The sequence below is a fragment of the Buteo buteo genome, chromosome 21, assembly GCF_964188355.1.
Source record: "Buteo buteo chromosome 21, bButBut1.hap1.1, whole genome shotgun sequence".
Taxonomy (NCBI): Eukaryota; Metazoa; Chordata; class Aves; order Accipitriformes; family Accipitridae; genus Buteo; species Buteo buteo.
Genome location: NC_134191.1, coordinates 23,951,350 through 23,963,865, shown reverse-complemented (window position 1 = coordinate 23,963,865; position 12,516 = coordinate 23,951,350). Strand labels below are relative to the sequence as shown.

The window sequence follows — 12,516 nt, the reverse complement described above, 5'->3', positions numbered from 1 at the left end:
GGGCTAAGGAGAGAGTTTGCTGCAGAGCGCAGCCTTTCACTGACAAGGTTCGTTTTGAGGGGCTTAATAACAGACCCTTTTCTTTTCGCCCTCTGTAGAGCTAAGTATCTTGTTTTATGGGAGGGGATAAAGCATCAGAATGTGTAGATATGTTTCATTTTTAGTTCTCCCACTGATCTGCAAGATGACTGTGAAGAGTTATTCTCATTTTTCTCTGCTATGGTTTATACTCTTTGTGCTTCAATATTCCCATCCTTCACATAGCGATAATGCTATTTTATATTTTGTAAAGTGGGGGGGTGGGTGTTGAGACAGGTAGTTGAAAAGTACAGTTTCAAGTCTACAAATGCTTGAAGTCAGTGAAGGTTTCCTTTGCCTTAAATAGGCTTTGCATCTGTTTTTAGGAGAGCAAAAGGACTACAAAGATTCATTGTTTTGCCTACTCCATAGCAACCGACAACATAAAGCCTTTTCCCAGATGTGTTTATTTGAAGGCTTTATAAGTTCAGTTTAAAAAATGAAGTTGTAACTATTGTTTTAATGCCATTTTTTTGTATATCGGCATTAAAAAATTAAGTGAACTAGTATGCAGCCATAGGAAATGAAGAAATATATATGAGAGAAGATAAGAAATCCATTTTGGGGTGACACAAAAATGGCATAAATACAGTAACATGTTATCTTTTAAAGAACTACCTGGCATATTTGAGAATCCCTATGTAATTCCAAGTCATGTGGGAAAATTATCACAATATATTATGTTTTATACAGTTAGAGAATCAATTACTGTCTATGGATAATTCTCCTCATGCACCAAAAGAGAATATTGTGAAAAAGTGTTGTCCTTGAAACTGATATATCCCAATATTTTTTAAAGAACACAGTTTTTGTTAGGTGTACAGGTAAGCATGTGTAGAGGGAGAGCATGAGAAGCAGAGAATTCATCATGGGAGGGAGGAGGTGGAGGATCCATATGGGTTAGCATATTTTTTTCAAGGGATGAACTGGATTAATATCCCCCCAAAGCCCACTGTGAGAGAAGTAACATGTATTTTGACCTGTGTATGCATTTTATTGTACAATGCCGCATGGCTGTATTTATAGTCTGCAGGAAGAAAACTACTCCCTAGTAGTTTCTTGCATTTTTTTTCTTGGTAACCCTTTGCTTTTATTCAAGCAAAATGCAAGATAAATGCCCGTTTCAGCCTCTTAGATCTTGGAAATAATGCTGTATTAAATGTGATTAAGTTGGGAATTACCCTTAAGCAGGGTCATAATTACTGTAGATTTAGACGGCATGTTATACAAATTGCTGTGTGCTCATAATTACAAATTGAGTTTGTTGCACTCTGGGGGTTTATAAACTTTATCTTAGCTATTAACACATTAAATAACAGTGATTTATGTAAATTACTGGATAAACCAAAATTTCAGTGTTGTGCTTAATCTAAGCATTGTATTTCTGTATTAGAAATAAAATATGCTTAGTTTTAAGTTTTAGCAAGGAAGATTGAATAGTCTAACATTCACTACTGAGATATTGGTGGTAATAGTGACAAAATTGGAGCCACCTTTCTAAGTTTGTCAGTAGAGTTTGCTGGTCACACTGACTGAAAACTACAGTGGTACAAAGTGAGTGAACTAGCAACTATAGTGAATGAGCCGGTTGTCAACAGTAAGCTCTTCCCATGGTCAGCCAGCCTGCTTGCTTCAGAATTATTTACCTCAAACTTCTGGACTGACCTAGTGAGCATAAGTTCATAGTTTGAAATCTTTGTTTACTTCCTCTTGCACAGACATTACCTAGTTCCTTAATTTTTTCTCTAAGTCACATTGATTTTTTTTTATTTTTTTTTTTTAATGGAACAAAGGTAACTTTATGTTGTACAATTAGTTGTGCTCCAAGAAATTGCCAGGAATAAGGATACTAAGACATGAAAAAAATCACTTTCCTATCTCCTTACCCTGCACTACATATTTCTACAGTATCTTGGTGGCAGCTCTAATGCTAGTTAGTTGTCAAAATAGCAGTGAGATAACGACAGAGTATATGGCTTCTGTATGTCCTATTGGTTCTGCCAAAGTTTCCTATACAAAGTGCAGATAAAGAAAGTGGTACAGAAGCCCACACTGGCTCTGTATTGTTAGAAGAGCCTCTCCTGCCCCTGTCTTCTAAGGCCTGAAACATCACTTCTGCATAAGCACTGCACCTGTGTACTCAGGAGAGCAAAAAAATGTCCTAAAAAGCCAAGCCTTGATGTCTATGAAAAATCACCACCAATTACCTGAGTGAGAATGGGTTATGCACTATGGATTATGGTTACTGTCACCTGAGGGAGAATGGGTTATGCAGTATGGATTATGGTTACTGTTATGTGAGGGAGACTGGATTATGTACTATGGATTATGGTTCAACAAAGATGGTTTTGGAATGTTGAAACATAGACAAAAAATCCCTCCAAAAATAATTGTATCAGGCTGCCTTGACTCGGAAACCACAATGCCATCTGCGTAGTGCAGCAAGAATTTGTTTTTCTGTGTTTAATTTCCCCTGTTGGAATACATGCAAGATGTTAAATACGTAGATGATTTTGACATTTAATCTGTACTTTAGGTTTTAAAGACTTACTAAAACAAGAACTGATTTAACAAAAACTTTGTAGCAGAATGGTTGAAACAGAATTGACAATTCTGGATGCTTGACACTGGGGGGTGGGAGGGAAGCTGTAACAATTAGCCAGGTAGTGTTTGAAATGGGATGTGTTAGTATTGCTTGATTGTTTGCTTATCTAGCATGTTCAGATCTGCAGAAGGAAGATTGTTTGAAGCGGGTTCAGAAAAGCACATTCTTCAGAAAATTCTGTGACTGCTTTTGAGGTCAGAGCTTCTCGGCCACCCTTTCCAGTACATATCCTCCTTCACAGCCCACGCTAAAGCTGTCTGCACTTGGTTTCTAAATGGAAACTAGTTTCCAAAGAAGCAGTTGACTTTTGCGGACTGTTTATGTCTGCCTTGGATTTCTCTCTGTTTACAAGTAGAGATGAAGCTTGATACAGGAGGGCATTGAGTCAGGACCAGAAAAATGTGGGATTGTTGTCTATCCCAGAACTTCTGTAGGGAAGAGACTGGGTAACCATGAGATGTTGAAAGTAGGCATTGCAGTGTAAATAGTCCCTGGTTATAGACTTGCAGTGACATTACTATCAAAACAGTCAGTGTAGGTGTGTCCTTCCTTAATATATTTGAGTTTCACTGAAAGCTAGTTAAACCCAGGCTTATTGGAATCTATGCCTAACGCTTCCTTAGGAAACTATGCAAAATGCATACTTGATCCAAATGTTTAACTGGTTTACGTAAAAGTTGCTTTGATTCTTTTTATCATCCAGGAAGATGTGATTAGCTCTCATGGTATGTATTGTAAATAAGAGGTCTGTTGTATATACAGCACAAGGGCACAGCTGGGCCTTTCATTGTGCTCTTTCTTGTACCTGATCTGTTTGAGCAACATTTTTAGTTTCTGACTAAAATTCTGAGTTTCCCCAAACTACAGAGATCAGCCAGTGCTGCTTTGATGTGCTAGAGTATTTCCATTCCTAAAAAGTATAGTGCAAATTGCTCTGCCCCTACACAAAATTGCACTAAATATTGTGCAAATGATTACGAATGAAGCCTTTAGTGGTAAACTTACCAACTGCCCCCCAACCCCACCCTCCAAGAAAGGTTCTTGTTTGCTTAATTAGCTTCCCCTTCTCCAGTACCCTGGCATCTAAATGAAGACAAGGAGAGTCTGTGGTTAGACAGTTTGCTCAGCTTACATAGACATGATGCTTATTTTGATGAAGGGAAACTTAATTTGGAAAGCGAGATGTTTTGATGGTTCTATGAAACAGGAAACCCAAAAGTTAAAACTTCTCTTGGTTTCTTGTGTTATTACATGACATTAACCATATGGGCCCTACTATTTTTTGAAACACTAATTTCTTTGTACCTATAAGTAGCACAATTTATCTACTGGTTTTATGGTGCAGTTTCAGCTGTTCTTTTGACCTGAAAAGCGAAAATTGCTGTAGGAATATTCTACCAAAGTGTGACTTAGCAAGTACTCTTCAAAATTATTTGATGTTTAGATCAGCAGAGTAACTCGGACTGCATTTTGAGCAGGAGCAGACAGTTGATAAGGTGATGTTCCCTCGGGACAAATTCTGGTACTGGCTGACTCCTTGGATCTTCAGCACTTGGGTTAACCTTCCAGATATGCTGCGAACCCTTCTCTTTTCTAGGCTTTGGGAGAGGAAAGCTGGGAAAGCATCATGAAGCATAAGCATTTTTGTTAAAATATGTGTGTAAAATGTTATTGGGTGTGAGAAAATGATATAATTTCAGTGTTCTCATTTGCAGGTGTGTGGTTTCTACAGTAAGAGGTGTATATAAAAATTAAAGCGCCTTTTACGGTATTCTAGGAGATGAGATGGTTTTCATTTATGAATTACTAAGTTACAATTAACTCTGTTTAGACTTGATTTCTTGCAATACTTTAATCACTATGTGGTGAATCTGCTTGAAAAAAATTAGGAAGGATTGTTATTCATGTGTCAGATACTGTGATGATGAAATTCAGTTGGTGTGTTTTTTGGGGTTTGTTTGGTTGGTTTTTTTGTTTGTTTTTTTTTTATTCTAGTGACAAATTCTTGCTTGCCAGAACTAGCTTTACTATTGAGCTACCATGTGTTTGGAGGAGGTGGAGGTTTCTTTCCATTCCCATTTAAAAATGCTGTGAGAACACTGAGGACATGATGCAGCAAAATCCACAAGCTTTCTAGGTCAGGTTTCAGTGGAGCAACAAAGGATAATAATTATAATCTTTTTGGAATTACTCATTTTTATCCAAAATTCTCATTCTGGTGGGTATTTTTTTAATAATAAATCAACTACTCCTCCAAAAATTGTTGTTCTCCTGTCACCAGGCCTCCACAGCACTTAATGTAATATCTTGGGTGCGTTTTCTTTCTGTGAGTTTCATAGTTCACTTTCTGCCTTGCAATCATGAACCTCAAACCATCTCATACTAGTGTAACGCATATAAAAACAATGTTTTATGGAAAGCAAATAGGATTTGGATTATTCTGCTAATATTCAGAACAACAACAGGGAAGTTCAGATGCTGCTGTTTTGAATGTGTGTGATGTTGACAAAAGCTCTCAATTTCCTCACCTGGTTGCGTGCCTGGGAATAAGTGTAGGGAGAAGGGGTTGGAATATTTGCCGCCAGCACAGCTGCTGCCATTGCCTCGAGTCAGGATTTTTTTAACAAGCTAAATTCCTTCTTCACATTCTTATTCTGGTGCATCTGAAATATTTTTAGCTTTGCTATTTAGCGTTGCTCTTTCCACGGACATCTCTGGGAGTTTCAATGTGGCTGCCAGAAGCCTCCGACAAAATGCAGCCACACCCTTCGTCGGAGGGAGTTTCTCTTCCCCTCTCAGATGCCTCCAGTGTCTATGTGTACTTTTTCACTTAAAATAATTTAAAAGACAATCGGGTTTCGTTGGGTTTTTTCTTTTTTTAAGCAGATGAGGTGGGCAAGGAAAGCTGAAAACAGTTGTACGTTCCTTGACCACCATAAAGAAAATCCTCAATCTTGACCAGCACCTTTGCTCCGAAGGCCTCTCCTTTAAAAGTCCCCAGAGCCTGTTTTAAAACTTCGCCCTTGCTGCCGAGGGAGAGGCCCGTTGCGGGTCCCGGAGCCGGGCCCTTTGCGTTGTCATTAATAGCGCTCTGGTATTAATGAGGCACGAGCCAGCGCTCCGCGTTTTCAGTCTCCGGAAGGGCCTCGGACGCTACCTGAGCGTTGCCGGGGGCCCCCGGTTACGGTGCGGGCCGTGAGGCGACCGGCTCCGTGAGGAAGAGCGGGGGCGGGGGCGCGCGCCGCGGCCGTTGGCGCCTCGCGTTCCCCGGGCAACCGTCCTCCGCGCGCGTGCGCGTACGCGCGCTCCCGTCCTCCTCCCCCCCCCCTTCCCTCACCCTCCCGCCAACCCGAGCTGTGCGCGGCCGCTGTGAGGGGAGCGGGCGGGGCGGCCTTGAGGGGCGGCTATGGTGGCGGCGCGGAGCTCCCCGCCTGCGACTTCGGCCCAGCCATGTGGTGCCTGCACTGCAGCTCGGAGAGGACCCAGTCGTTGCTGGAGCTGGAGCTTGACAGCTGGTAAGCCCTGCCTGGGGGGTCGGGGGGCGGGGGGGGGACGACCCCCGGCGCCCTCCCGGCCCTGCTCGGCGGGGAGCCCCGTCCTGTCACACAAAGGGCTCTCAGCTCCGTCGCCGCCCGGCCTCGGCGATCGCCGTCGCGGGAAGCTGGTAAGGAGCGGCAGCCCAGAGCCGCTCGCGACTGGCAGGGGGCCCGGCTTGCCGCTGGGGTGACCCCCTTTGTCTCTGGGGTGCTGCGAAGTTCGCGGTGACCGTGAACGTACGGCGGTCTACGGCCGGCGGCGGCTTTCTGGCGATCGTGTGTTGTTCTGGAGCTGATGTCCTGGGTTGAGGAGGGGGGAAGAATTACAGTGCCGTCTGTCTCGCAGGGACGCAAGTTTGAAATCGCAAGCTTTTAAATGTGGTATCAAAGGCGTACCCGTGCATACGCTGCTGCTAGTCGGTGGCAGATGAGGTATAAAACCGCCAGAAGCTTTTTGAGAAAAGTGCTGTTAGGGTGTAATCTGACTTAGCGTGTGCCTTGCCGCTAAGATCTATACACGAGTGTACGCAAGCCTGAAAACGCTTCTTTTCATTGAGCTTGATATAGTGCAAGAAATCACATGGCTGGTGTCAAACAAGCGGCGAGTTCTACTTGAAAGCCCTGGTACATACTGTTCCCGGTGTCCGAAATCGACCGGGGGAGAGACCAGGAGACCCGGCGGTGTAACTGTCAGCGCGGGAAGGTGCGTTAAATTCAGTCATAACTGCCTAGGGTAAATGATCGTTTGCGACTCATGCCCTCAGCCAAAGGGGAAAAAAAAAAAAAAAAAAAAAGAAGAAGAAGAAAGAAAAGAGAGTTTAGTTTAAAGGCCTTTGAAGTAGGGATACTGAAAAACCGATGAAAGAAAAATAGAAAATGGGATTTGACATGTTAATATGTACAGTCTCTATTGTTATGATGTTATTAACTACTAAAATAATGTGCATCAAAATCACAAAAACACAGTACTGTGTTACATGAGCTACTTGAAAACTAGATGTAGGAACTAGTTTTTTTTGTATAATATTGTGTGTAGATTATGATGGACTAAAATAGTTACCCTGGCATGTGCACTTTATCTTCAATGCATTGTGAAAGGTTATTCTGCCAAATAATTCAATGAAATTCTGAGCTGATCAACTGTTAAAGAAATATCCAATTGAAATAAAGATAGGCAACATCTTAAATTGGGGGTGGGTGTGTGTGTGGAAAAATAGAAAGGGAGGAAGTGACTAGATTAAGTGTAACTACATGTGAATGCAACAGTATCTTTTCTGGAAATGAAAAGAAAAATGTTTTTTTGATAAAGAAAAATGTTTTATAGTACAGTTTAGTCACACAATTAGTGATCCTTAAGCTCATTTTTACCCTTAAGGAAAATAATAAAGTTGAGCTTGTAAGTTTCCTGGGTGGAGTTGGTAATGTTTGCAGAAGTGATATTACAGTTGCACAGCTTGCTACAATACATAATTAGTAAATGTTACTTCAGTTACAGATTTGCTTGTATTCACGCAGTTATGTTCTGCTATTCAGTCATTGTTTCAGACTTTTTTACTCCATTTGCACATTGCTATGCACTTCCTTTCAGTTAAACTTGATTATTCTGCCTGATGTGTTAAAAGAGGAATTGCTGAGTACTTAGTTTGGATGGTTGCATTTAACTGTGTCTATTCTTGTGGCAGATATCCTTCATATAAACGCAGAATTCATTACATCTATCTAGTGCTTTGGGAGAACTTAAGCCAAGCTGAATGAAATGACCCGTTTCCCATTTTACTTCTACTTTTGTACCAGATTTGTTTTGTTGTTGTGATGTCCTGTTCTAGTTCCTGAAATTGCAGATATTGAGAGTACTGTTACATAATAGTCAGCTGTTTTTTCCCCCTCTTAGTTAATAGGTGCTCGATGTTGGGGTTTCATGTGTGAAGTCAGCTATCATCTGTTTTTTTCCTATTTTTACTAACCTGAATCATTATCATCACAGATACTAACTGTAGTGCAAGATCTGGAACTAACCAGTGAAAATTATAGCGTTCAGTGTATCAACAGCGTTTACTCGTTTCTTTGCCCCTTTAGAAGCTCTCTGGAAATCCTGGTGCAGTTAATAAACAATTTGTAATTCAGTTTCATTGAATAAATTGCAACTGTCAGGTAAAGAAAGCCAAGGATTCAGTTTTTCACCTGAAAAGTACAAATACCAAGTTGAACAGTAACTCTGATTTGTTATTCTTGTTACAAATCTATATTGGAAGGTTGCTAGGAGTTGACACAGTGAATTACTGCTGGGCAAGCAGACCTCTGCTGGAGATCTCTTCACTAGCAGTTGGCAGGGTGTTCCTCCTGAGAACTGGGAAGTGATTTCTTAGGATAGACAGCCCCGTGGCCTTACATGGTTTTCCTCACCCTGTGACCATTTCATATTTGCAAAATGAAAATTCTCTCAAGACAACTGCATTTCTATTCACATGGCTATAGAAAGTATTCCTCCATATATAGTCTTCATGAGAATACTCTTCTGTCACTTGGAGGCTGGGATTTTTTTGTGCCTTTGAGGATCTCCAGGTTATGTACTAGGACTTTGGGTGGAACAGATACTTTGAAACAACAGTTTACCTTTATACTGATCATGTTTTCTCTGAAGTATAAAGATGGCAATTCAAGGATCAAACTTTCTGAAGAGGAAGATCTTATAATTGCATAGCTGATTAGCACACTTATGTGATTACTCTAATTATGCTTGCAAACTGTATTTGCCCTGAACACCAATAAGAAGTGGCTGTGAGTTATAAAAGCTGGCCTAAAAGTAGCCAGTCCTCTGTTGGTGGATGCAAGGTGTCATCCTGAACCAAAACCAACATTTGTGGGAATGCTACGTGTAGGTGTTTAACATCTCCTCACATATTTCCGTTGTGCTTCATGATGTTTAACACCACTCATACTCAGACTTCAGGCATCTCTAGCAGAACATTGGGAAACAAGAGTGCTGGAAGTGAGATATTGCTTTCCTAGTAAAACATGTCCTTTTGCCTGCTCTGTGGTGATCCAACTGAAATTCAAGACACTGCGTTGCCTTTAACTTTCTAGCCTCAGCTGTGTGACTCTCAATGAGTAAAATTGGATTTAGCTGGCTATCAGGGCAGCTTTAGTTTGGAAATATTAATGCTATAAAGATGTCATGGAAATTATCCACTAGGTCTTCATAGAATCTCAAGAACTGAATTAATGCATCCTCTTTGCTGTAAACCCATGCAGCTTCCAGTTTCTGCATGATTCTGACAGGTGCAAAGGAATGGTTCAAGTTACTGTATTTTTGAATATGGTATTTTTGGGAAAAACAAAACAAAACAAAAAACACCCCCCCCATCCCCCCCCCAAACAACCCAAACTATGAAGGACCAAAATTTGAGGAGAAAAAAACAGTGTTGCTTTGAACATTATTGATACATAGATGTAGATTAGCTGGGTCATTGTGCCTGTTGTGCCTCTTCATTGTAAGGATTTACCATAATTTGTGAAGGACATTAAGGATGTGATTTTCTTGTGCTTTCAGCATTTACAAAGTTCTTTTTCTGTCAGAATTGATGGCAATTTTATCATTAATTTCAGAGCCAGACATATTTTAATCACACTAGCTGTCAATCAATTATTGCTTTTTATGTTTATTTAATAACAGAACTGCAGGAGATCTCAGAAACTGTAATCAAGATGGAGCCCTGATTGCTCTATTTGTTACATTAAATATGTGAGGATGTGCCCTTAACCCAGACACTGCCTGATCAACAGAACAACTGGAATTATGAAGAGAAGAATCATGGGTTTGGGGAGAAAGTGTGTTGGTGTGCTGTTTTTGTTAACCGTGCTTTGTTTGGATGTCATTTATGTTTAAACAGAGTATGGGCCACAAGCCAATTTCATATTCCCAAGTTTGCTTCTTTATTTCTGTTGTCTAAGATGACTGTGTAGTTATAAGAGCAGAATCAGGCCCTGGATTTGGAAGTTCATTTTTAGCATCCTGTATATTGTCATTTTATGTCAAAACTTAGGTACGTACAGATTTTGTTTATTTCCTACATCTTTGTTATGCAAAAATAGTTACTGATCATGGGCTCTTTTAGCAAGACTTATTAACCAGAAATATTTTAGTTACATAGCCCTTCTTGTGTCTTTCAGGAATTCGTTTGAATTTTATTTGGAGGAAGGACAATTCTAGTTAGGGTGCAGGCAGAGATGGCAAGTTTACTGCACTGCTGTGATTTGACTCCAGGTTTCCAGAGAGGAACAGATGCTGCTTTAATCCACTGTAGCACAAAGCCCTAGTATTACATTAAAGGGGACTGCAAATTTAGCTAAATAAATCTTGGTTTGCTTCCTTATAATAGACAAAAGACTAGAAACATTTTCATGAAATTATTGTAAAGATGTCTTTAATAAAATTAAAGTTAAAAAGTCAAGCTTTGTTATGACAAAAAAATCAAACTGCTTTGTCCCTGTGAGAGAAGCAGAAAATTAGAATGATGGTTTTGATAGCCTTTAATACAGGAAATTGATGTAGTATATCTGTTAATCAGATTCTTTAGTAGTTCAGTGTCATCCAAGTTAAACTTGTGCTTAAAAACAAAGGACCCACTTCCCTGTTGCCTTATGTTGTGCAAGCACAAACAAAATGCAACAGTTATGATTTGGCTTCCTTTTACAAAAGTGGCTATGTACAGGGCAGGGTAATAGAAAAAGAATCCTAAGCTTGTTTTGAGGGGTATTTGCATCGTTTAGTCAAAAAAATTTCAGTCACCCCTAAAATTCACCAGATGAACAAGGATGGATGCATCACGAGTTTAAATGTTTTGGTAAGAACAGAGGAAAAGAAAACTAACTTCCTTCTGTTTGTTGATATATACATGAGCTTTCAGGTCATCTTTATGCACTGTAAAGGAAGCAAGGATGCAAACCTGATGGATTTTCTGTTGCAGGGTATGTTTACAGCCAGTCATAAAACTGCACTACAGGAAAGTTTACAATTTGACTTTAATTTTCACTGCCCACCTTTGTGGTAGAATGGACCAAACTTAATCTCAAATAACATGGAGATTAAATACAGCGGTGGCTGTGGGTATTGTAGCTTAGACAGCTGTATGTTGGACTGTATTTAGCTTGAATTTAGTGTATTCTTTTTAGTGTAGCCTACAGCCGTAATGATTATAGTTGTGATCCTTTCAGTTTTCATGAGTCAAGTTGGGGTAGGCCATGTCAGTACTTGCACTGAACTCTAAGGATAAATCTTCAGGAAGGAATGGATGATTTAGTTGGAAGCATTTTTGCCTTTAAAGATAATACCAAAGACAGGGTTTCCCTCATTGTTTGGGGAGGTTGTGCTGAGGAAGTCATCGTTCAAATGAGATGGACAGCAGTGTTCCTGATCCAGCTGCAGTTCCTAGGGCTCTAATAGTACATGTAACAGAACAGGCCTGTATAAACTCCTGACTTTCTGGTCACGTTTCCACTTAATAATAGCTTTTCTCTCAATCTAACTTCCCTCTACACTTTCACTTGGGAATAAAAATTATCTTTCTTTCTCTTTCTTACAAGGTTCTGCTTTATTGTAATGTGCTGTGAAACAGCTGTTGAATTTCCATTCTAGAGGTGTCTGGTGTGATTCTCATGCTTTGAAGTTAACATTTCACAGGGTGTAGAATGTTAGATAATGTTTTCAGCTGATCTTAGATTCTTGAAGGAAAGACAGATCATTATTGGGTTTTATATATTCTTTTTTGTATCTTTTATTCTGTGAACCTCGTTTAGAATATACTAGTGATATGAAGCATTTAGTAGAAACTGGTTTCAAGAAGGAGCTGATTCTAATGCTTCAAGTTTTGGGAGAATGGAACTTTACAGCTAATAGTCTCCTATTAATACTAGCAGTTAAGGCTTTGTGAAATTGAGAGAGAAAAGAGGTTTGCCCAGCCTTAATGGAAATTGTCCCAAATGGTGGCAACCTATTGCAAACTTGGATTCTTTTTTTGTAATTAAGATGTGATTAAGATGTTTTTTATTAGCTTAGCCTAGAAGAAAAGAAGTATTTCAGGTTTTCCTGTGCTGCCACAGTGCAGCATGTTACACAAGATCATTTCTGACTGGTTGACATTTTCAAAATCTGTCTTTGCACAATATTTCAGTTTCAGGTCACAAAATGGTGACTCTTGTTTTCAGGAACTGGACTTCTACCCTTGTCCTAAAGGACCATTTTCCATTGTGGAAAGATCTATGAATTAAGTTGTGGTAAAGAGCCTATAAATTCTAAGA

The 12,516-nt window shown here is 39.9% G+C and overlaps 1 protein-coding gene across 12 annotated transcripts in view; it reads left to right on the top strand.

Annotated features, from left to right (window-relative positions):
- Positions 1-12,516, top strand: part of IQSEC1 (IQ motif and Sec7 domain ArfGEF 1) — a 356,171-nt gene that overhangs the window by 278,405 nt on the left and 65,250 nt on the right. The window contains exon 1 of one of the 12 annotated variants that reach the window (XM_075053245.1): positions 5,826-6,198. The exons of 8 other annotated variants lie outside the window; for them this stretch is intronic. In XM_075053245.1, coding sequence (XP_074909346.1) covers positions 6,134-6,198 — 65 coding nt within the window. In that variant the 5' untranslated portion in view covers positions 5,826-6,133. Of the gene's footprint in view, positions 1-5,825; positions 6,199-6,331; positions 6,348-6,814; positions 6,923-12,516 lie in introns of those variants that run through there. 3 more of the 12 variants (XM_075053246.1, XM_075053250.1, XM_075053249.1) reach the window with 3 other exon arrangements.